This window comes from Lucilia cuprina, chromosome 5 (genome assembly GCF_022045245.1).
Source record: "Lucilia cuprina isolate Lc7/37 chromosome 5, ASM2204524v1, whole genome shotgun sequence".
NCBI lineage: Eukaryota > Metazoa > Arthropoda > Insecta > Diptera > Calliphoridae > Lucilia > Lucilia cuprina.
In genome coordinates this window covers 1-24,683 of record NC_060953.1, presented here as the reverse complement: position 1 = coordinate 24,683, position 24,683 = coordinate 1, and the positions used below count along the sequence as shown (strand labels likewise).

Here is a 24,683-nt window from a genome sequence, read left to right as displayed (position 1 = left end):
GCTGAACTTGGTCCGCGTTACCTGTCCTAACGTTGGCTCACATTTCTCTTGATTTTACCTTTCTTGACATTTGGAATATCAATTATAATTTTTGTACCATACGTTTGTTCTATACTATTGACGTTACTTTAAATATCACAATAAAGTTGGTTTATTTCAGAAATCGGAGCTGGTGCGTGATGTTTCTGATTTCAATTGTCCTAAAAAATTATGTTCACTACTTATACAACATTACGTGATGATATGCAAAAAATGTCGCCAACATTAGTTATATCCCTATTATGTTATCTAGATAGATGGATAAAATCCTTATTTTTTAATCTTTTTGATGTTATTTATTTCTGTAAAGGTCCGTTTCAAAATTATGCTTGTTTAAAAATATAATGGGATGGTAATGAAAATGGTAAGTAAAATAAGCAATGCATTGAATGATAATGTAGCAATCTTTGTTAAATATGAAAAATATTACTGATTTTTTGACATGTGCCAAACATTTAGTTATTTCTAATTTAATTTTAAGAAGCAGTAAAAATTTTATATGTTGGATGCAATGACGTGCTTATGTAAATTTCATTAGTTTTTCACCAAAATTAGATGTATGTAAAAAGGTAAAATATATGTAATCGCATTTTAGATGCGAGTAAGATGTTGTTTGTAAAGTATTACTTGCATTATTTTTGTTGGGCAATTCGAAACTTTTTTGACAAGAAAAATAGGTTCGTTATTTACAAATATTTGCTTGAAATGTAGTAAAATATTAAAAAAATGCATCGCTGCACAGCACTTGCATATTTAAAAAAGTCACAAGCTTGCTTTTGCAATAGTACAACACAACCCAGCAAAAATGTGTGGAAAAAGATGTAGTATTTTCATCAGAATTAGTAACTCGAAGTGCTTCAAATTCGGGTGAAAAAAACTATGAATTTTACATTAGCGTGTCATTAAAGGGATGTTATTAATTTTTGGCAACTCAAAACTGCATCTAATCTTAGTTAAAGAGGCTGTTAAAATGCTATATTTGGATGTCAAAAATAAAACTCATTATCTGTAATGAAAATTTCACTGGTTTTTCACCAAAACTTAATGTACTTCAATCATGTTATTTGTAATGACTTTTCAACACCTATTTTCTTACTTTTAACTGGGTTTTGATTTGTAAGGAAATATTTGGTTTATAATAGCGAAAAGTATGTAATAGCATTTTTAGATGTGATTAATATGTAGTTTGTAAAGTATTTACTGGGAAATAAATTTAAATAAAAAATTGTGAAGGACAAGCATTTATAATTTTTTGGTGAAATTTTCATTTGTTAAAAGTGTTTACATTTAAATTATCTTAAAATGTTCTAAGAAAAAGTACTTGCTAAAACATTAGCTAAGATTTAATAATTCGCATTCGTTGCATCCCTAGAATTTAAACACACAATAGTTAGCAGCTTGATTTTTTATTATAAATAAGGCCGATAATTAATTAGCCCACCTATTTCGTTGTCATTTTAAACTCAGAGTTAGACTTATTTTTTATTTTATTCATAGTAATATATAAAGCCACTATTGGCCAATAAATATTTATATATTACAAGGCAGTAATCCTAAATAAAAAATTTTAAATATTATAATGGCAATTTATGTTATAAATTTATAAATCCGCTCCATTATGATATTGGTTCCCAAACCAATGGTAATAAACAATGTAGTAAGAATTTAGAAAGGCAGATCCGTTATGTAGGTACTATTATGGTATCAAATGTATTGTCTTACTGTCTTTTAAATGGACTGATATTTTGCTTTTGGATTATAATTAGGAAGGCAGTGCTTTAAGCACTTGTATTGGCAGTTACAACACGTGTGTTTGGAGAAACCCCACCATACGACCTATACCTTTATATAGGAATTTGTAGCATCGAAGTCAGTTAAATGAAAATAATTGTATAGTATCAACCAGAATTAAGTTTCAACTTGCTATTTCTCACGAAAGCATCGAATTAAAAAATACGATTGTTTTTTGATAAATATTTAGAAACTTACCAGCTTTAATATTCTATTGCCCAGAAAGTCTTTTATGTATAATAAATTAAGAAAAATTCAATATTTTTTTTTTAATAAAATCGACTGATTTTTTATTTATTTACAGTTTTAACTACTTAACCGTATAGAGTTTAACATTTTATATCAACATTTGCTTATTATATCTCTCGGAATAAGCGAAACATGAGTAGCAATTTTAGGATCAATTTTAAAAATATGTTAAAAATTTATTTAATTGCCACAACTTCTTAAACAAATTTGAGTAAAACAAAAAAGTTATTTTTTATTTTATTAACAGAACACATTTCAAACATACTTACAACTATTTCAGTTATTTATTAAAAATTATAAAAGTGGCGATTTACTCCTAATTTTTTTAAAGTTACAGTCTATTTTCATTCTGATGTTAGTAGAAGAATTATGCAACATATTTGTAATTAGAACGCAAAAATTTTAAAGTAAAATTTATTCAATAATTCAAGTGTCGTTTTTTACTGTTTATTTAGTACAAAAAATAAATACAAATATTCTTATTCTTATTATTTTGCATATTTAATGAATAAATATTTAAAGAAATTTAATAAATATTTTTTTTCACATTATATACAAACACCTAGTGTATGAATAAGTAAAACGAGCGTCAGTAAAAATTATTTTGATACTTATAAAAACTAAATATTATTTTCTTAATCAGTTTGTAACAATTATTATAACCAGTTAACATATTATCGTGCAATACATAGACGTGTATGCATTTTCAATATATTAAAATATCCTTTTCCTATCAATATAAATTAATTATTCTTATCTTTGGCAGCATCGTGTTTTCATATTTACATCATCTTAATTTAAATAAATGGTGTCGAAAAACTTTATGATCTTAAAAGTAAGTTTATAAAATGTCTAGAATATATTAATTATCTATATTTCCCTAAATAGTTTGTGCGTGTTTATTGTGATTCCTTATCATCCGATTTTAATGCATCAGTATTTGTATGTTCTTGCAATCTGTCTGGCAAATAATCTTTCCAATTACGAAATAAATAACGTGTGAATTTTTTCAGTTGCCTAAATTTGCAATACGTTGCACCTTCTGCAGATTCCAATTGTTGCGTCTGTATAAGAAATCCTTGTTCTTTAAATGTCCTTTCCAGTTTTTCCTTTTGGCTTGATTTTCTAAACTGTTGCTGTTGAATATTATTTTTACGTTGTTCCGCACAGCGACTTGTTGATAACGTTGTTGGACTAGAAGATGAATAGGATGAATATTCCTTAATAGAATTTGAACATGCTTCATTTTTACTCACTTCAAAAGATGTTGATTTTGGTGAAATGGAATCCGCCATGGTGTTGCCACTAAGAGATCTGCCAGAAAGCATCACTGATGATGTAGGTGACTCCGGAATTTGTAATAGTTCATTACTTAAACCAGCTGAGGGTGGTGGTATATCTATCGATAGTTTTTGTCCAGTACAATTGACTCCAGGTAGTAGACCGGCAGTATGCTGAAGACTTTCTCTTGGAAAGTATTCATACCCCCTACTAGATTTATCGCCAGTTCCACTAAAGTAGCGATAATTGCCACCCGCATCAACAGATACCATTTTTTTCTCTTGCAATGTAGGCTTAGAACCTCCAGTAAATTTAAATTTGCATATACTAACTTCAGTGACTGGATTTGTTTTATTTTCGACGTTCATAGGAGGTATAAAAATTGCCGAGCGCTTACGTTTTTGAGGAGCTATTTGCTGTTGATTTGTTGCAGAACTTATAGTAGTTGCTAAAGAGGTATCCGATTTGAAAGAAGAAGGCGTTGACAGTTGTTCCGGATATTCCAAGTTTAGAGTAACAGGACTAATCGTAGATTTTTCTATTTTTTGTGGCAGAAAAAGACCACTTGGTATAGGAATTTTTAAAGCTAGTTGATTGTCTTTTTGTATAGTCTTGAAAGGACCATTGGCGTTGTGTAAAAGCACCCCACTCTCCAACAGTTTTTGGTAGTAAGCAGTAATAGGATGTATTAATTTTTCTTCACTGGTTGACTTGGAAGGTTTGTTCGATGTTTTAGGAGTATTTTCTTCATTTATATTACTTAAGGAGTTCTTCAGATTATTAGCCAAAATGGAATCGCGAACATAATCAAGTGGGGTGCTCACAGGTGTAGGGCAGCTAGAATTTGTTTCTGATAATTCATCTCCACTTGAAATTGAATAGGAATCATTCAATTGGTCGCGTAAGCATAAATTTAATGGTTGTTCATATTCTTCATTTTTATTAGCATGATTGTCCGTATTAAAAATAGTAGGTGAATAATTACAACCATTATCGGGCTTGGTTTTTTTCGACAATATAGTTCCGTAATTCTTATATATTAAATGACAAATATCAGCCTTTTTTGGCTTGCGACCTCTTCGTGGTTTGCAATTATCGAGTGTTATTTCTCCCATATAAGGAAGATCGGAATAATGTGGACGTTTAGCATTAGAAATGTTACTGACTTCCGCCATCAAATGGTCGTTACGTGCGTCAATCTGTTTTAATCTGCATATATTTTGCTTTTCATTGCCGCTTTGCGTTTGGAGATTATTGTTAGTGTCTATTGGGGCGATCGATGTAGTTCTCTCGGATTCATATGCTTTGTCTTTGTTAGATTGATATTGAAGTTTTTGTGCCGTTTTTTGTGTCTCTTTTGATGCATTAGCGGTCCTTTGAATTTCGGCAATCTTTTGAAGCCAACTACGCACATTTTCATGAGAATTTCTCGGTTGAGATTGTTTATGAAGGTTATTTGTTGACTTTGATGAACCACGTTGATTAGTTGTATTGAGTTTCGTTTGATTTTTACATATTCGTTGTTGGCCCTGAGTTGCCTCGTAATGACTTAGATATTCTGGAGGCAATGCCTGATGATGAAATCTTAATTTAACCGTGGCGCCCTTCTTATTTTTGGTTTTTTGAGAACGTTGCTGCTTTTGACAGACTGTAGGAGGGGTTGTGGGTATATTTTGTGATGTTGTATTACTTTGACTTTGTTGCTGCTGTTGATTTCGAGCACTCATAAGATTCGCTTTTACTTTAAGCTGTTGTTTTGTTAAATTACTGCATCCACTTTTAACAGGGCGTTGTGGGACAGTTTGTAAATTGGACAATTTAGGTAATGTGTCTTGGTTGCTTTGCTTGCTTAAAGAATGTTGAATATGGCTATTAGTTTGGGTATTAAAACTTTTTGCAAAATCGGCTGGATGATCATCATCATGCGATAACACATTATTGGCTCCATGACTAATTAATGGATCATCGGATCCCTGCAGTAACAACTTTGTATTATTGTGGTCAAATCGATTGTGATTTGTAAACATTCGATGGTGTCCTATGTCATGACTTGCATTAATGGGATGTTGCTGCCAAGTTGATGAATGTGATGGAAATAAATCAATTGTATTGATATCTTCCAATTTGACAGCAGCAAATGATTGTGCTGCATTATCATCATTATTTAACTGTTTTGGCAAGTTTGTGGCAGGAGAATTTAATGGTGATGTATTTTGAATTCTGTAAATTAGTGTTGGACACATGTCCTTGTCGGTAGGATGGGCTGCAGCATCACCATCATTTAATATAGAGAAATCGTCACGTGAAATGTCTTGCATACTATGGCCAACTAAACAAATTAGAACAAAAATAAACAAATTAGAAAATTAAATAAAACCACATTATTAAATAATTAAAAAAATATTAAAATTAAATTCTTTTGAACTTTATGACTTTTTTACCATTCATTTACAACAAAACAAAGACAGGTTTAGAGAAATCATTATTTACAATATAACATTATTTTAAATATAAATAAGCCTTAGAAACAATAACATACTGAATACCAAAATATTTCATTTATACATATTTGATATATTTCAATTCTTCGCTAAAAACTCTTATACATTTTATACGATATTTGTAGAATGTGTTTTTAATAGAATGGAAATGTAAAAGTTTTATACATCTCTATAAGTACTTTTTATTTGAATGCTATTAAATTAAAAAAACTAAATTTTGAGCTGTATTAATAATGTATGTAATTTTTATTGGCCAATAAGGTTTAAAGGTTGCAAATGAAACATTCGTCCCAACCTTCATGTAATGTAGATTTTAGACAAAATTATATAAGTAATTTAAAGTATAGTATTTAAAGAACATGTTTTTTTTTTTAAAAACGACTTTTGAGCAATTCCTAAAAACTGGTAAACTGGTTAATTATACGCTAATTTGGAAAAATAATTTTTAGCACAAAATAAAAAAAATCTTAATTTCTTTAAAATAAAAAAATTTCTGTCGAATAATTAGAATTAATAAATATTTAAAATCGGCTACCTTTTAAAAAGTTTTAGCAGTGATGAACTACCAGCAATAATAACATATTTTAATTCTATTGGTATAACAAACATATGTACATAGTTCAAAACGTTTTCTTGAATGATTCAATGACATATTTTTTATTTAATATACATACACAGGAAAAATTTTAGAACTTGTTCTAAACTCAACTAGTTCTAGAACGAATACAAAGAGAACCAATTCAGATTATTAAACAACAACCTTGGAACTAGTGTTGTCGCAACTGCTACTGGAACCCGTAGCTCGGAACATTTCAATTAACTGGTTCTTTGACATGAGTTATACATTGATACAACACTAGTTCAATGGAACACATACTAGTTCCGAAACAACTTTTTAGAATCAGTTGAATAAAATGTCAAAAAATTAAAAATTCATAAAAATATTTTTATTCATGCATCTATAAGGAATTAAAGATACCCTAATTAAATTGTACATGGAGACGGGGAAGTTAGCTGCTGGATTCTTATATCAAGAAATAGTTTAACAGATGAATTTTATTTAAGATAATTGTAAATAAGTTTAAAAAAAATTGGTTCAATAATAATAATAATAATAATAATAATAATAATAATTCCTTAACAGTTTCTCAAAATTATACTTAAACTTCATAATTTCGAACAAAAACGCTTAAATAATGAACTATTTTTAAATAAAAAGCATACGTTCTGTAAATCTTCCAAAAAATAGTTCAGAGGTTGACAAATTGGAACAAAAATTATTGATTAAAGAACTAGTTCCGGAACCGTTCCAAATAACGAGTTTCGACTCCATAACGCTTCCTCAGAACCAGTTTCGAACAAAAATCATTGGTCTCAACGCCAAAGTATAACGAATTCGGACTATAATCATGCGTTCTAGAACTAGTTGTATATATGTATAATTTTTAAATATAATGTAAAATATATATTTTTATAATTACCGGTAAATAAATATTCTGGTAACATTTTCAAATTATCCATTTTGTTAATATCGGAAAGGTGTGTTAAAAACAAACAGAACACAGATCGTCACTACATAACAAAAACATATAGATCATATAGATATATAATAAATAAAAGTTTATTTAATTTACCGGTGCTCTTAATTTAAATTGTGCATTTATATTCGAACAAAACAAAGTTTTGTATATTGTTCACTTTCTCTCTCTTTTTCACATCGACGGGATCGAAGCTCTTATCATTCAAAGCAGAGAAAAACGTCCCATGTATGTATATATTTGTATTTATATTTGTTTTCTTGGGGATCTTGAAATTTGATGCCCTTTATTATATTCTGAATTCTGCCAAATACGGTTTAAAAAACACATTTATTTTTCCACAATTTTTAAATCTTTAATTTGTTTATATTACAAATATTAAGTTAACTAGTTATTTATTTAATTGAAATATCTATAAATTTGAATCTTTTTTATATTTTTGACACTTGTTAATATAGATATGTACATATATATTTTATTTGTTTTCCACAATCTCGTAGCACGTACATATATAATACAAATTTCAAAATCTATTTTAATTTTTATGTATATATTATTAACACAAGTATATGTTTGTATGTACATTTAATTTATTTGTGCTCTCGTTTTTCGCCTCAACTTAAAAGACATTTTAAGTTTTTATTTAAAATTTTGGTAACAATACGCGTTGACATCCAAAACGCAACTAAAAATGAAAAGTTGAGAAATATCTTTATTGTCTAAGAATCTAAATATCCACCTTAGATGGACGTTGTTGGTTTGTTCGCTATTCACTCTCATTCACTGCCCCGCTTTTCACAATGATCATGATCCAACACCAACATCATGAATAAAACAACCGACCATAAGAAGGCAACGTCATCATAGCCATCTAATGTCGACATACTCACGATATTTAGAACATTTGTAAATGTATTCCTCTGCTTTTCTTTTTTTCAATATTTTTTATGTTTATTCTCGCATAGAATTAAAACGACGTGAAATATCACCGTGTATGCTGTTTATTTCGAAATAAAAATATATTTAAAAGAAAGTTTAGGTTTTATACTGAAAGGAATGAAACGTTCAATTTTTAGAAAAAAAATTGTATTAAACACTGATCGTGTGATAAAAATTGTTAATCAATAAGCGATCAAGAACATTTTAGCATTGCGCTTAAAAAATACCTAAACTATTTATGTATGTATGTTACAAAGTCTAGCGATATATCAATTCTATAAATAATTTAACGGCGTTATAATCAGTTTTAATTAGTATCAATTTTGCAATAACTAATCGTATGGGTGTTCTTTTTAGAATGGTTGAGGATATTTCGCAAATTTTCAATTCTCAAAAAGTACTTACATAATTTACAACAATTATCTTCAGTTTGTAATAAATGTTAGTTTTTTTTTCAGAAATAACAGGCATAATTTTACTATTTTAAATAGTTTAGTAATCACATTTGCTTGATAATTTTCAGAATTATATGAAATTCATAAATTACCTAGTCAGAACTGGATTGAATTTATGATTTTTAATAGAATCAATTATATTTCATTAAAGTTATTATTATGTTGGAAATTTTAATGTTTTGTCGATACAACTATCAAAATTCAATATGATACTTTCCAAAAGTTTTTCGAAGTATCAGAGACGCCTAACTTTACCAAATAAACCAATATCAACAGTTTAATTAAAATTTATATTGTAAAATGTACATATGTATTTCTATCGATTATTTTGTAAAAATTTTAGTTTAACAATGTTCATCTTTAATTTCTGAATAATTTCAATGCTAATTTAACACGTAAGCGCTTAGTATTCTATTTTAAATACTTTAAAACAAATATACAAAACAACATTTTATTTGAAAAAATCTAAAGTTTCCTCATTATTTAAACTGTAATTTCAATAATCCTGTAGTCCTTAACCTTTATCATAATAATGTATGTTATATTAAACATCTTGTTGAAGATTTATACATACGTTCGTATGTACATTTTTTTTATTTTAAACTTCCTTTTATATATTCATATCTCTTGATCACACGTTCTGTGCTAAATATTTAGTTTTTTAAGACTATTTTTAAAACATGGGTTGTTGTTATTATCATGCATACACACAAAATTCGATTATATTTTATTCAAAAACATTGAAACGATTCTTTATTTTTTTCCGAAGTATATCAAATTCGTGCATTTTTCTTCTTAGCGTAATACATATTTGGCATACCAAAAAAATAAAATAGAAAAAATCAGCGTACGTAATTTAAAAGTGTGTAGGTTGCGGGATAAGTTGAATAGTCACACATACACATGTAATTATATAAAATTCAGAAAATAACTTAATCAAAAAATTTCGACTGATGCTTTCTTGAAAACAAGAGAACGTCAAATGACTCGTTTATTGGTTTGAAAGTGAAAAGTTCATGTTTGCGGAAGTTCTTTAAATAATACTCTCAAAGTTGAAAACTGTTTCAAAAATAAAATATTTGTATTGCAACAATATACATACATATGTATGCATGTATGTACAAAACTATTTTTAGCAATATTGCTTAAAAATTCAATAACAAAAAACCAACATCAAACAACAACTTTATTGACTAAAATAAAATAATCTAAAACAAGAAAACACAATTTTACATTTAGCCACTTGTTTGAATTTTTCTCAAAAATCCTACAGTTTCCCACACACAGTATAAAAATAATTTTACTAATACAAATAGTATGACTTTTCTACAAATTAAGAGTATTTCATTTACTCTTAAATATTCGAATATCTACATATATCATTAATAAAAATATATATTTTTCCTTTAACACCCAGAACTCGGTATAGAAAGAGAAGCATTTTGTAAAAATTTTCTATATAAGGTAAAGAAAAATCTTAAAATAAAGATCAGCATTGTTGCAGTATCGAAAATCAAAAATACCATACATATGTATATCAAAAGTTATAAAACGTGTGTTTAAGTTATGAAAACATTTATAAAAATTCATAAATAATCAAAAATATTGCAGTGGAATTATTTGTACATGTATAATTTAAAATTAATAATAGATTTATACCACCCTTTTCAATATCATGCCTTTGGAGACAGTTCTTAAAATTTGCTAACAATTATAAAAAAGGGCATAAGTTATTTAATTCTTGTGAAACATTTTAACTATAAACATTGTTAAGAAATCAATTTCAAATAGTTTAATTATATAAAACTAATTTCGCATTAAATGACATAAGAAACATTGTTTTAAAAAATTAATTTAATTGTTGTAAGTATAATTGTTTATAATTACAGAAAACATATTTCTAACCAATTCTTAATTATATTAAAATCTTTAAAATTAACTTTATAAGAAAACCTTATCTTATTGTCATATTAAATTAATTATAAATGTGAAGAAAATAAACTACGTATTTTTTTTATATTTTTAGAATTTTAAGAACGAAACAAATTTAGAGTCGTTACACATAATTTGTTGAAATTAAATATTTTCACTAAAAATAGATGTCATATTTACATTGTATTATTAGAAAGTGTGTCAATAAATTAAAGATATTTATAAATTCATTCTAAGAATTCAAGTAAGAGCAGATTTTTTAATAATTTGCTTTAAGATGCATACTTACCCCCATTTTCACCATGTCTAGTTATTTTTTAACTTAAAAATTTTATTCACAATTCTCATACAAAAATGGTCTTAACTGAAATAATAACTATCACTTAAACGATAACTGAAGGTGGTGAAAATGGGGGTTAGTATATTACATAACAAAAATTAATTATTCAAATATTTGAAATTGGTTAATGCGAAATGTAAACATTCACATTACTATTGTTGAGAGAAAATATTTGCATTTGATCGCTTTATTTGTACCAAAAATAAATGTAATATCAAATTTGCAAATATTTAATTAAAATTAAATTAAGTTTTTACTTTCCGTAAAGAATTTTTAAGAGGAAATAAAGCGTTTGCTTATTTTATAACATTCATTATAATATTTCCAAAATCAGATAAACTAATACATTTCTTTTAATCGGAATTATAAGAATTGACTCCCTTTACAATAATGCCAAACATTTATTCAATAATTATTAGAAATTTGGACATGGCTTTTGAAAAGAAGCCTTAAATATTATTCATGTCTGTTCTGTAAATCGAATCGGATTCAAAATCGAGAAGCTACTAAACCCGAACTTGGTGTTCTTTAAGTCAAATTTTATTTGAACGTAAAATTCAGAAACATGAAATATCAACATTGAAACAATTATTTCATATATTAGAATACAATTTAATTCGATTTACTTTCGACTAGAATTGTGTAATCGGTTTTAAAACGAGAAAAATTATGAGAATTCGTTTTTAAACGAGAAATTTACTCGCATTCGGTTTACAGAACAAACAGGAGTGTTTACAAAAATAACTTGAGAATTTATATATATCACTTTTAATTGAGAAGGAGATTAACTAAAAATAAACCGAAAATGTTAAATATTATTGGATTATCACTGCCAGTCTATTGTCTATTTAATGGCTTGAATAATTTAATAGCTTAGTTATAAGTCAACAGAATGATAAATACCGAAAGCATATTTGAATACATTTTTATATAAAATAAAAAACCACCTCTCAAAAGATATGAAATTGGGAAAATACGCTTAAAACGCGATGCCGAATATTTTTAAAGGTAATATTTACCTATCTCGTAAATTAATAAATTATGTATGAATGTCTTTTTAATTGTTTTAAATTTACATGTCTTTTCATATAATCATATATACAAATGTTAACTTTATAGTTTTATGATCAAAAGTTTATTATCACGAAACAAATATTAACCAAAAATTCTATCTTGAACATTCGCTCATCGGTGCGTTTTTATTATTACCATTCATTTCTAGTTTTTCACGTTTTAGATGTAATGTCAAACAAATTCAGATATACTTTAAACAATATTATAATAAGTTTATATTGATTTATTACAATGGTAATATATATTCCGTTTTTACATTCTTAAAATCGCATGCATATACAGACAAACATTCATATGTAGTTTTATCCATAAATGCAATATTACATTTTTTATGTCTTCAAACCACGTCTAATTTTTGCTGCAAAATGTGCGCCCACGAATATAGTCTACCACATACATTTTATGTATCATTAACAATTTAAACAATTCTTATAATTTATTAAAATCACACAGATGCAAAGTTGTTTGTTACTCTTCGTCTAGCAAACCTAAAGACATCAGATACTAAAAGTAATTAAATCATTTTGGACTTACTGAGAAATATTTATAGTTATATATTTATCTTTCGAGCCATCTAATACTGTATTCACTGTGATCTAAAAGTTTTCGCATCTTGAAATCGATTACAGATTGCAATTCATTGAATCTCTAAAGATAAATATTATTAATTTTATGGTATTACCCAAATTCAAATGCATGTTATTATAATTTTATTTCCTTAATTATAATCATTTGTAGGTGTTTGCTTAGAAATATTTTTTCAATGCATTTAAGTGCGAACGTACACAAATACGGTACTAATTACAAACAAATAAATATGTATTTAACAATTTGTTCAATTGTATTTGCCCCAAGTTTGGACATAGTGAGGGAGCTAGTGAATTATTGTATTTGTCAGTTAATAAATCACATCATGCAATGATGTAAGATGGGTTGTTATAAGTATTTTGTTTTTAGTTGCAATTGCTCTTGAAAATATCATAAATTGCTTGCGGTTATAGCCTGGTTTTAGCCATGTACATATTTATTATATTCCATTAACATTTTTATTTGCTAGAAAAACTAATCAAGCAGAATGAATGTAAATAAATACAAAATTAATAATATTTCGCCATTGCAATACTTATTGGTATTATACAAATTAGCAAACAGGTTTTCACCATTTTCGGCTTAAATATTAATTTAAAACATATTTATTTAAGGTTTTAAGCTGTCCACCCTCTATGCAATGCGTAGTATATGGTGAAAAATCATTACTATCAAAAATATTTACATTGATTATTGCAGGCAATGTAAAAATATTTAATTTGTTTAGATTAAAGTTTTAGTTTTTTTCCAAAAAGCATAGTAGGAGTTTAGATAGTTTAACGTCGAAACCTTGATAACTGTCTACAGATAATAAATTTATAAAGAACGTTGTTTAATAAGTATACGTTATACATAAATATATATGAGTAAAAATTTTATACATTTCGTTAAATACATATTACACCCGATTTTAATGTAAAAGTATAATTGTTTAAATGTTATTATTTACATTTTCCCTTAGAGAAATGTATAACGAAATATACTCTTTCGCTTTTAATCTATATACATAAAGGAGCAATGTTTGTTCGCAATCGATGAACTTAGGAAAAGCGGCACCTAATAAGAAAACATTTCAGGAAAAATATATGTTTCAGAGATCTTGAGAAGTGTTCATGTAAAATGTTTAATTTGTCTGACGGAATGCGACGAAGTTTTAATTTTCAGTCAAACCGTCAAATTGAGTATTATTTTAAAATGTATAGATTGGATCAAATCTTATATGAAAAGTCAACATGTTCATCAAGGCCCAGCAACGCGGTCCGGGCACCACTAGTTGTTAATAAAAGCTATTTGTATAGATTTCTGAAATTATATCAAAATTGTATTCACTATTTTGTATTCCACTATTTTTTGAAGGATACTTTTTATGGGGAATTGGAGCAAATATACTCTCGATTCGCCATTCTTTACAGAACAATTTTTGAGTACATATAACTAAATTAATAACGCTTGATACAAAATTTACATTTATGATTTTTAACTGTGTTATGGGCGCTATTTCTTTCAATCGCAAACAAAGCTTATTAAAAAAAATAATTTTGTGAAAAATGTCATATGTCTAACTCCTTTCGTTTGGAATCTATTGTTCATTCAACATTTGCTCGGAGGTGGCTAGACTGTCTTAGAATCTAACATGGCCCACTATTTGAAACATATATAGATATTGATAAGTTAACGATCAACATTTACATGTTTCAAATGGAATGAACAAATTGTTCTGAGTGGATGGTATACATACATTAAAACGTGAAATAAAGCAGAATTAAATTATAAACTTTTAATTTTCTTAGAAAAATTGTGAAACAACATACATATTTATGGATATAGGATAAACTAAACACTTTAACTGCACATATACTTATTACTTTGCTATAAAATTAATATTAAATATACAATTCGGAACTAAATCCAAACCTGCTAACCAAACTACCAAAGGTTATTTTGTCAATCGAATTTAAGTGCGAAAGATTAATTTGTTGTCTAACATTTGTAAAAGTAAACATTATTTGTATATATGTATATAAATTAAAGAAATTAGCGGCATTCCAGACACTACTCATCCAATTTTTAAATTTAATTTCTTCTACTTCTTTTAAATTTTGAAAGTATGTTATTACAAATAATTGAAATAATCATACAAATATTTTTCTAGTGAAAAAACATCGGAAGTACATTAAATAGATGTTTTAAATGTTTTAACGCCGTCGCTTATTAACAACAATTAATTAACAACATACTTTGTGGCAAATTAATTGATGTGTTGCAAGGTATTATAACTTAATCTAATCTTTTATTTACATAAAAAACCCATTTTCGATTAAAAATTGCTTTCGGAGAGAAAAATATAAATATAATATACTGTTCGTAAGCACTTCTATAAATAATTTTACTTTTAATATAAAGAGGATCTGTTTAAAAGAAATACCAAGGATAATTTTCGATATTATCATATGTATTTCGGTTCTGCATCTTTTGTAATAACACGCAATTTTATTTTGTACATTTAATGTTTTACTTCAGTACAAAAAGATACTGCTACAAAAGAAACAAATTATGTTAAACTCATTTTTGAAACAGGTCGAGTCTAATTGAAAATCTATTGAAGACATTGATAGTGACCATTGTTAATTTTGGATGAACCTAGTAGCAAACATTTAAAGCTGGTACCTAAGTAGCAAACATTTAAAGCTGGTAAATTATCAAATATATTGTTGATTTATTACTAATGGATTATCAAATTAAAACTAATTTAAACCTCTTTCTGTTAAACTCTTTTTTGGAACAGGTCGACTCTAATTGGAAATCTATTGAAGACACTGATAGTGACCATTGTTAATTTTGGATGAACCTAAATAGCAAACATTTAAAGCTGGTAAAGTATCTAATATATTTTGTTGATTTATTACTAAAGGAGTACCAAATTAAAACTAATTTAAACCTCTTTAATTTCAGAAATATTTTAAACAATACTATGAAGACTGGTGGAGTATGAATTAAAACTAACAATTTAGCATGTGTTCAATTATGAGAAAAAATCTGGTTGTTTGAATAACGTTAGTGGTACACTTTTAATTATAAAAACTTTGTTTAACATAGTACTACTAGCAGAAACATCGGCTATATAAACTACTTGCAGCACATCTTCTGGAACTATATACATACTACTCTTAAATATAATCTTAGCGCCTATTAACCTTTCTATACACACGCCAGAAACTGTAACACTTATAGCCGCGTCGGTTTGTGGGACCGTCATTTTCAAAGTAATTATAATGTGTTTTAATAAATTAAAAAATAAAATCATATCAATGTTTAGCAAATATTTTGCTTCACAAAATAAACAAAAGTGTAACGTAGTCTAACTACTCTTATCGATAAATAATGGATTTTCTTTAATCAACTTTGACTGTTTTTGTTAAATGTCGAAAGGTTAAAAGTCTGCACAAGACAACAATTTGTTAAAATATGTCTCGTACCACAATTTGATTCACTGTTATCTTATGATGATGCGCACGACATTTTGTTTACAAATTGTTGCCTTATTGTTGTATTGTTCGGCCCCTTACCACCTATGGTGAAGGGTATTATACAGAAAATATTCTACAATTTAGTGTCTGTTCAATAACAATCAATTTATAGAAATTATCACAAATTCTTATTGTATTTTAATACCAATTCAAAATAAATAAATAATGTAACAACATTCAGTTATTGAACTGGCCTACAATTCATCATCCAACACCAAATTAATTAATTTATCCCTTGTTATTTTCTTTATACGCTGTCATTTGAATTTATTACATATAAAAAGTTAAATTAATCAACTACTTTAACTTTGTATAGCGCGCAATGTTATTTTGTTGCCTCTTAGGTATTTTTTGTTCATTTAATTTCATTTGGGTTTACCAAAATTTTTTATTTTATATAATTGTTGCATTTTTATTCGTACATTTGTGGGTTGTTTGCTTTTGGTGTTTCACTTATTTTTGTACTAAAGCCTTAATAAATGTTGTGGATTGTTTATTTTTTAAGTCTGTTATGGTCATATGTTCTATAAATGGCAAAAATGGGAATCGTTAAATGTTTTCGTTTGTGGATTACCTTTTAAACAAATGTTTAATACCATATAGAACAAATACAAATTTTGCGCTTTTAAAAAAATGTCCATTATGACAACACAATTTATGACAAATCAAAAGTTTCTGCCAAAAATGTACTACAATATTTTCAACATTCAAATTCGTGTTGGTGCTAAGACATACAATTAAAAAATTATTTGCCATAAAAACACATATTAAATATTTGTTCACGTTAAGAAATATACATATTTTTCAATTTCAAATAAAAAATAATATGAATCTAAAAACTCAGTTAATAAAATCACTTGATCAGCGGTTTAAAGGTAAATTTATTAGTCTTTCAATGATAAACATAATAAAATAGACGAACTTTTCAATAAACATATTATAACATACTTAATTATTTTAATAATAAAATAACTTTCCTTTATATCTCATTGTAATGGTTTATATAATATTTTGTTCATAATTTTAATGTTTGCAAACCAATTGTTTAAAAATTATTGTGTAAATTAATTTATTATTTTCAGATGTAGCCATAATATGAATTCTTCGATTAAAGTATTTGGAAAAGATGTCAATTAAAGTATTCCGGTATTCAAAAACTTTTATTTTATAAATTAAGTCATTATATTCTAATGTAGCCGTAAATTCTTCGATTAAAGTATTTCAAATAGACTTTAATGAAAATATTCCAGCATTCAAAAACCTTATAATAGATTCTGCCGCTAAATATAATCACAAAATGCAAATCCTATTAATCATTAAATACCTTTCATTATTTTGTAACTTAATTTATTACTTTCAGATGCAGTCGTGACATGAATCCCTCGATAAAAGTATTTGGAAAAGAAAATATTCCTGTATTCAAAAACTTTTTAATAGATTCCGCCGCTTAATTGTAAACAAATTAAAACTTATTAATCTTTAAGTACCTTTTACTTATTACTACAAACTACTAAGAAGAATTATCTGGCCGTGACATGAATCCTTTGATTAAAGTATTTGGGAAAGACTTTAATGAAAATATTCTGGTATTCAAAATCATTATAATAGATTCCGGCGCTAAATTTGATAAAAGAAATTAAAACTTATTAATCTTTAAGTACCTTTTAATAATTACTACGAACTACTACTACTTGTATGTACAAACAATAAGAAACAAATTAAAAAATAGGAAATCAACAACTAAAAAGAACTATTTTGCCGTGGCATCAATCCTTTAAGTATTTGGAAAAGACTTCAATGAAAATGTTTTGTATTCGGTTCATAAAGAATATGTTAAATTAGTCCACCTAAGTACATTTGTATTTTTTTCTGTGTAGAAAATTAACCTTCGCAATTAATTTTACAAATTTTAGTTTTTCTACTACACAAAGTATTTTTATTATTTTATTACTTACCATTTTTGCATTTTCAATAAACATAGGCAAATGTGTGTACTGAAACACGTCGATCCATAAGTAAATAAAAATACTTGGCATTCCATAAAGATATTCAACGGCCACAACAAGCTTTTGTTTTAAAACATAGCGATGAAAATAATCCGATTATGTTTATTTATAAAGCAAAGATAAATTATTCTTAAATAAAAATGCACGCAATTGATCATTATATCCAAATTATTTGAATGCTTATAAACTTGAATCACATAGCTATGTTTAAGTATTAAAACATTTATACCATTTCATTGCCGAAAAATAAAGACCAGAAACCCATTTGTTTCTACTCTATACACATTTCTATACACAGTTTTGTATGCACGAACATTAAAAAGCAGAATTGTTAATTTATTTATAATTGGCATATATTTTCTTTAAAACACTTTATTTTACCATTCATTTAATGATTTGTACAAAATAATTACTTCTTAATATGATCTTTTTAATTAATTTTACTACGCATTTTTAACTATTCACAGCTCTAAATATCGACAAAAGTAAATTTGTATTTTCAAACATATAAGATATTTACTGCTTCCGTAGTTTTGTAACCATTATTCTTTTTTAATTATTTTTAATTGTTTTGGCTTTTATTATATAAATACACAGTCGAATATGTTTATTTACAATTTTTATCAATGCAGTTGTATTATAGATACTAAAAACACCGCTGAATATATTGTATCTGCTAATGTTCACTTAAAAAGACAATCAACAAGTGAAATAAAAACAAAACATTTTGCATTTTGTTTGCTAAAACTCTTTATATTTTATAATAAAGAGAAAACATTCTCTTTTGTATCTCAATTAAGTAATTTATAGAGAATACAAAAAGTTTATGTTACTTAAAACCCACAAATATAATATATAATTTGGTTTCTCAAACACATTACACCAGAACAATACATACCTGACAAGTATTTCGATCCCAACACGCTCATGTTAGAAATAAATAAAAACACGATCACCTAACATTATAGGTGTTACTTGTGATGGGCACATAACCACAATCAACTACTCTTTCTTCCTTTTAGAGTGGATACATACAATAGTGATATTACCGAGTGGACATTTTCTCCTGGCCACCCAATGAGTTGTATTAACTATTGGCAGCTGCTGATTTAATATAAACTTTTAATTTTCTTCCGAATGATTTAAAAGTATCGGACAGCATTTGATATATCAAAATATGTAAAAAAGAACATGTTTCCCATATCTGGCCTCCTAATGATTTGTATTAACTATCGGCAGCTCCTGATTTGATATAAACATTTAATTTAATTCCACGCTTCCATATATACCATAGTATTTAAAATGGTTATCAATCCACAAACTCCGAATGATTTAAAAGTATCGTACATTATTTAATATTTCAAAAGATATCAAAAGGAATATGTTTCCCAGTTACTTAATGATATGTATTTACTTTGGGCAGTTCCTGTTAAGATGTAAAAATGCAATAAGTTTTAAAATTAATATATTATCAATTGACAAACACCCGAAGATTTCATAGAAAGCATCCTGTATCATTCCGCACGTCTATATTTTGTAATCGCTTAAATAGATTAACATCCCATAAACTCCAAAAATAATTTAAGTAAATGTTAAGAGGAATGGATGTTTCTATAGATAATAAGAATACTTGTAATACAATTTGTGTTGCCCAAGTGGCTACATGTATTACATTTGAATAAATAAAGAAAATTATTCTGCAGTATTTGATATCAAAATGAGTGTGTTTCCCGTTCATCTATTTTACTTTGGGCAGCTGCTGTTAAGATATAAAAATGCAATAAATTTCATTATTTTTACTTTTGGTATTAACCTGAATATATTACCAATTGGCAAACACCAGAAGAATTAAAAAAACTATCCTGTATCACTCCAAACTTCTATACGTATCACTGAAATATATTAATAATCCAAAAACTCCAAATGGTTTAAGTGAAAGTATCCTTCAGCATTTGATATTTCAAAGAATTTTGTTCCCGGTCACCTAATGATTTGTATTTACTTTGGGTAGTTCCTGTTAACATATAACAATTAATTAATTTCCATATTTTTACATTTGATATTAACGGGAACATATTACCAATTGGCAAACACCAGAAGATTTCAAAAATTAGACTGTTTCACATCAAAAGAGGTATGTCCGACTTTACTTGACAGTTTGCGTGCAGTGAACTACCACGTTAACCAAACATTTTGTATCATTTGCTAACGCGAAACAGTCAAATGTTTAACCATTAGACGAACAAATTTAAACATTGCCAACTTCAATTTTTATTGAGTGTCATTCGTTATAAAAAGCTGCAGTCACAATATAAATATATAAGACATGGAGCATCATCGTAAGGGTAAGTGTTACATTGACTTACTATTCTGTGTATTAATCCTTTTCTCTATCCATAGGATCATCTGCCAATGAAGTCATACTCAATCCAACATCCACAAACACCACCAAAATTAAGCTACCCGAATTGACGCTTATTTCCCAAATCAAATGTACACAATATTGTTAAATCCATCAACTGCAATTGTTATTGTGTTATTCGTTATAAATAGTTGCAGTAAGATTTTAATTCATAAGCATTGGATAAGTAAAATGGATAAGTGTTCCGCTGACATACTATTCTGTGTATTATTTATGTTTTCTATTTATACCAGAGGGTCATCTGCCAATGAAGGCATACTCAATCCAACATCTACAAACATTACCACCAACATTGAGCCACCCGAATTGATACTTGTCTCCATTGACGCTTATTTCCCAAATCAAATCTACACAAAATTGCTAAATCCACCAAAAACAATAATAATAACTGACAAATATCACAAAATTGATATGTACTAAAAAATATTATTGACAGAACAATCAATAAACTTGGTAGCATTGTGGGAAAAGCTATCGATAGATAAATAAATCAATAAACTTGCCAGCATTGTACCAACATTTGTTATTGACATGCCATTCGATTAAAATAAAAACAAAATAACAAATATAAATTCGCCAGGATTGTGACAAAAGCTATTGATAAATGTCTAAAAAATCGATTATGTACTAAATATGTCGACAGATAAATCAATAAACTTCCTAGCATTTGCCAACATACTATTTTATAAAAACAAAAATAAAAAATTCTACACAAAATGGGAAATTGCTACCTTGTTTATTGAAAGTAACAATAGTTACGCCGGAGGAATCATCTGTGGACATTTTAAACTATGTGTTCCAGGATCACGTAATGGATTTTATTGCCAGCTGCTGGTAAGAAACAAAAATTTTCCCTTTTACAATTCATTAACTTTTTTATTTACAGGAATGCATACATACATATGTGTGTGAAAACTTCCAAAGGAAGTGTGTGACAACAAGTTTTTTACGGAGAGGACCAACATATGGATTCCAATAACCTTACTGGTAAGATAATTTAAGTGCATACTAGAAATCCATCTTAACCTTTATTATTTTATTACATAGGAATACTTATCAGGCCTTATTTTTGAGAGAATGCCGTGGTTAAAAAAATGGGATATGGGTTTATATATGCATGTGTAAGAACCCAAGGATGATTATAAACACCATGATACGTGGAGTGAATTGTTTACTGTAGGATACGCCGATCATTTATCCTCCGGTCAGCACGAATTCTAGTTAAAAATCTAATTAATAACTTCAAAACCATTAAGCGTAAATGGTCGAAATAAAAATTCTCATTGCTGATATTTTGAGTCACACTTTTTAAATAAATAAAGTGTTCTATACACTAAGACTTCGGTTTATGCGATTGATGGAAAAAAATGATGTCATTTAATAAACACCTAAAGTCTTATTATAATAATAAATCAAATAAAGAACAAGGGCAAATCTATAAATAAACATATACATACTTGCTGGAATTGTGGCAACAGGTGTTGTTTGTTATTGACATTTCATCTAATCAAACCAAAAAAGGACAATTCCACTCAATATAGGAAATTGTTACTATATTAATTGAAGGTAACAATAGTTCATCATTTACGCCGGAGGAATTATTATTTGTGCACTGTTTAAAAGATGTATTCCCGGTCTCCTTTACTAGTCAAAATTAGATGAAAAAAATTATTTTGAATGTGATATTAACAAGTATTTGGATACAAAATATTGTGTGATATTTTTCCAAATTATTAGGCGTCGTAAAGGTAAACCTTTTAATATTGTTTTTCTAAACTTTGGACAGGATACATATGTATGCGGAAGAAAAAATACATATATTAAAGAAACTGCAAAAAATTACAAATTTATAAAAAAGAACAAGAAAAACAATTGTTTACATTTAATGGGAAAAGGTGTCGGATAGGAAAACAAAGACGGAGACGAATACAAAATAAATAAAAACGATAATCCAGCGTTGAAAGATTGTGTGTTGGTAAATAAACAACGCATGTGTACTAGAAGGGAGGGCGAAAAATACAACGACGACGGAAATTGAAACAAGTGAATGATATTTCTCCTATGCTTCATTTCTATTACGATTCCGCTTTCAGGTTCTTCATATTAAAAAATGGGAAAAGGGCGGAGGGGAAAAAAGGATAGATACGAATAGAAAAACTTTAAGATTGGGTGTTGTTGTTCTTCTTCTTCTTGCTGTTCTTGAAAAAAGGGGGAAGGAAAAAAATTCAAAAAGAATAGGACGGAGGGAAAAGAAACAACAATTAAGGCCGGATATGGAAAAGAAAAAGTCTAACAAAAAAGAAAACAACGAAGAAGAAAAGAAAAGGAACAATTAAAATATTAAATAAAAGGAGAAAGGCGACGACGATCCTAGGACAAAAAATTAAGACCAAAGTGTAGAGAAAGAGGGAAGAGAGATAAAACGTATAGAGTAGGAGAGAAGGAGGGCGGAAACTTGGTTAGCATCTCGTCTTAAGTGGAGTTTAACCGGTGGCATGTCTAGCTTACCATCTACCATTCTTTAGGGAGTCCACATATTCAAAACCTCAATTTTTCAACATGTTAACTTTATTTGCTTTTTTCTCAGAAACTAATGGCCAGATTGGGCTGGAAACACGATCTTAATTGGTTTTCAGGTGCTGAATCCGAATATGACCACTAAATTTTGATCCGACCAAGATTTCATCGAAATCCGGAAAATTCCAAACATATTTCGAGTATGTGTCTTAAGTCTTCATAAATTTAGTTGTTATATGTGTGCCATCTGATGAATAAAAAAATAAATAAAAAGGATCGTTGTTATATGTGCGCCATCTGAGTGGAAGAAAATTAATCAAATGTTTTTAAAAGTGTCGCCATATGTTTGTCAATAGGAAAATAAAACAAATGTTTGTCAGTTATTTATTTGGAGAAAAATTTATGGCATCATTGGTAAACAGCTGTTATTAGAGTATCATTTTATTAAGAATGCCACAATAATAAAAAGAAAATGGAAAACATTTATTTAAAATCTATAGATTTATAGATCCTTGTGTATTTTTTTAATTATATTTTATTATACATTGCGCCGGAGGAATTTATTTAAGGTAAGTAGAAAGAAAAAGTGTTAAATATTCATGTTAATATAAATGTGGCTATTTACATTCCTCATTTAAAGTATAAAAACCAATTTACTTATTAACTTTTTTATTTGCAGGACTATTTGTGAAAACATTTAATGGAAAAGAAGCAACATTTACGTAGAGGGACAACATTTGGACTAAATTAACATTACGGGTAAGTTAATTAGAGTGCATACTATCAATCCATCTTAACCTTTAGTATTTTATTACATAGGAATACTTATCAGGCCTTATTTTTGAGAGGATGCCGTCGTTAAAGCTATTAATTGTCACTATTATTGAATCATGATGAACCGATTTTTACTTCTGGCTGCTGAGGAATTGGCATAAAATGTTTCCAAAGCTGCAAGGAAGTACACATATAGTTCTTGAAACTATAGAAAACCTGAATGATATGTTTCCAGCTTGCCTAGTATTTTTACGAGGACGCTTTGGATAAAAATATTATTGTTAATAGTGGGTGTTACAGATAATCGAATAAAAATTTCATTTCAATAAATATTTTACTCATGTTTAATGAAGAATAGATATAGAAAAAATATCTATTCTTCAACGATCGTATTTTATTGAAGTTAAATTGTATAATTTATGTTTGTAGCGGTGAGTTCCGGGGAAATATTAAATTAACAAGCGTCCGTATGAGAAAGAGTTATTGCAAGTAAATTTTATAATTAATTTATTTACAATTAAAATTGTTTACAATTAATGTGAAAAGGTGTCGAATAGGAAAAAAGAGACGGAGACGAATAAAAAATTTATAAAAAGGATAATCAAGCGGGGAAAGATTGTGTGTTGTTTGCAAATAAAGAACAAAGAAACAACAATTAAAAAAGGGGAAAAAGGCTTCAACATAAGAATAAAAAAAGAACTAACAATACA

At 27.6% G+C, this 24,683-nt stretch overlaps 1 protein-coding gene and 2 long non-coding RNA genes across 9 annotated transcripts; 2 read left to right on the top strand and 1 right to left on the bottom strand.

The window, feature by feature from the left end:
- Nucleotides 1–130: 130 nt before the first annotated feature.
- LOC124420417 lies at nt 131–16,092 on the top strand. 4 transcript variants are annotated; one of them, XR_006941191.1, is made up of 4 exons: nt 131–403; nt 15,305–15,418; nt 15,513–15,599; nt 15,680–16,092. It is a non-coding gene; the product is annotated as an uncharacterized LOC124420417 (long non-coding RNA). The 4 variants fall into 4 exon arrangements; XR_006941189.1 differs by lacking the exon at nt 131–403 and adding an exon at nt 9,711–9,907; XR_006941192.1 differs by lacking the exon at nt 131–403 and adding an exon at nt 11,769–12,073.
- LOC111690935 lies at nt 2,102–19,031 on the bottom strand. Of its 4 annotated transcripts, XM_046953123.1 has the most exons (4): nt 7,496–8,136; nt 7,343–7,433; nt 3,336–5,689; nt 3,085–3,273 (listed from the first exon to the last, which is right to left on the bottom strand). In XM_046953123.1, the coding sequence occupies exons 2-4, from the start codon at nt 7,380–7,382 to the stop codon at nt 3,232–3,234; spliced, it is 2,436 nt and encodes an 811-aa protein (XP_046809079.1). In that variant the 5' UTR covers nt 7,383–7,433; nt 7,496–8,136; the 3' UTR covers nt 3,085–3,231. The 4 variants fall into 4 exon arrangements, with proteins under 4 accessions (XP_046809077.1, XP_046809078.1, XP_023309313.2 ...); XM_046953121.1 differs by having other exon boundaries at nt 2,102–5,689; XM_046953122.1 differs by lacking the exon at nt 7,343–7,433 and having other exon boundaries at nt 2,102–5,689; nt 7,496–8,134.
- Nucleotides 19,032–20,447: 1,416 nt separating this feature from the next.
- Nucleotides 20,448–24,375, top strand: LOC124420416. Its single transcript, XR_006941188.1, has 6 exons — nt 20,448–20,605; nt 20,661–21,516; nt 21,569–21,669; nt 21,730–23,768; nt 23,879–23,958; nt 24,019–24,375. It is a non-coding gene; the product is annotated as an uncharacterized LOC124420416 (long non-coding RNA).
- Nucleotides 24,376–24,683: the final 308 nt, after the last annotated feature.

Excerpts from the sequence above, each read along its gene's own strand:
- LOC111690935 (XM_046953121.1), bottom strand. The coding sequence starts at position 7,382 with ATGGATAATTTGAAAATGTTACCAGAATATTTATTTACCG. Across the intron at positions 5,690-7,342 it reads ACCAGAATATTTATTTACCG|TTGGCCATAGTATGCAAGAC; the intron begins GTAATTATAAAA and ends TAATTTGTTTAG.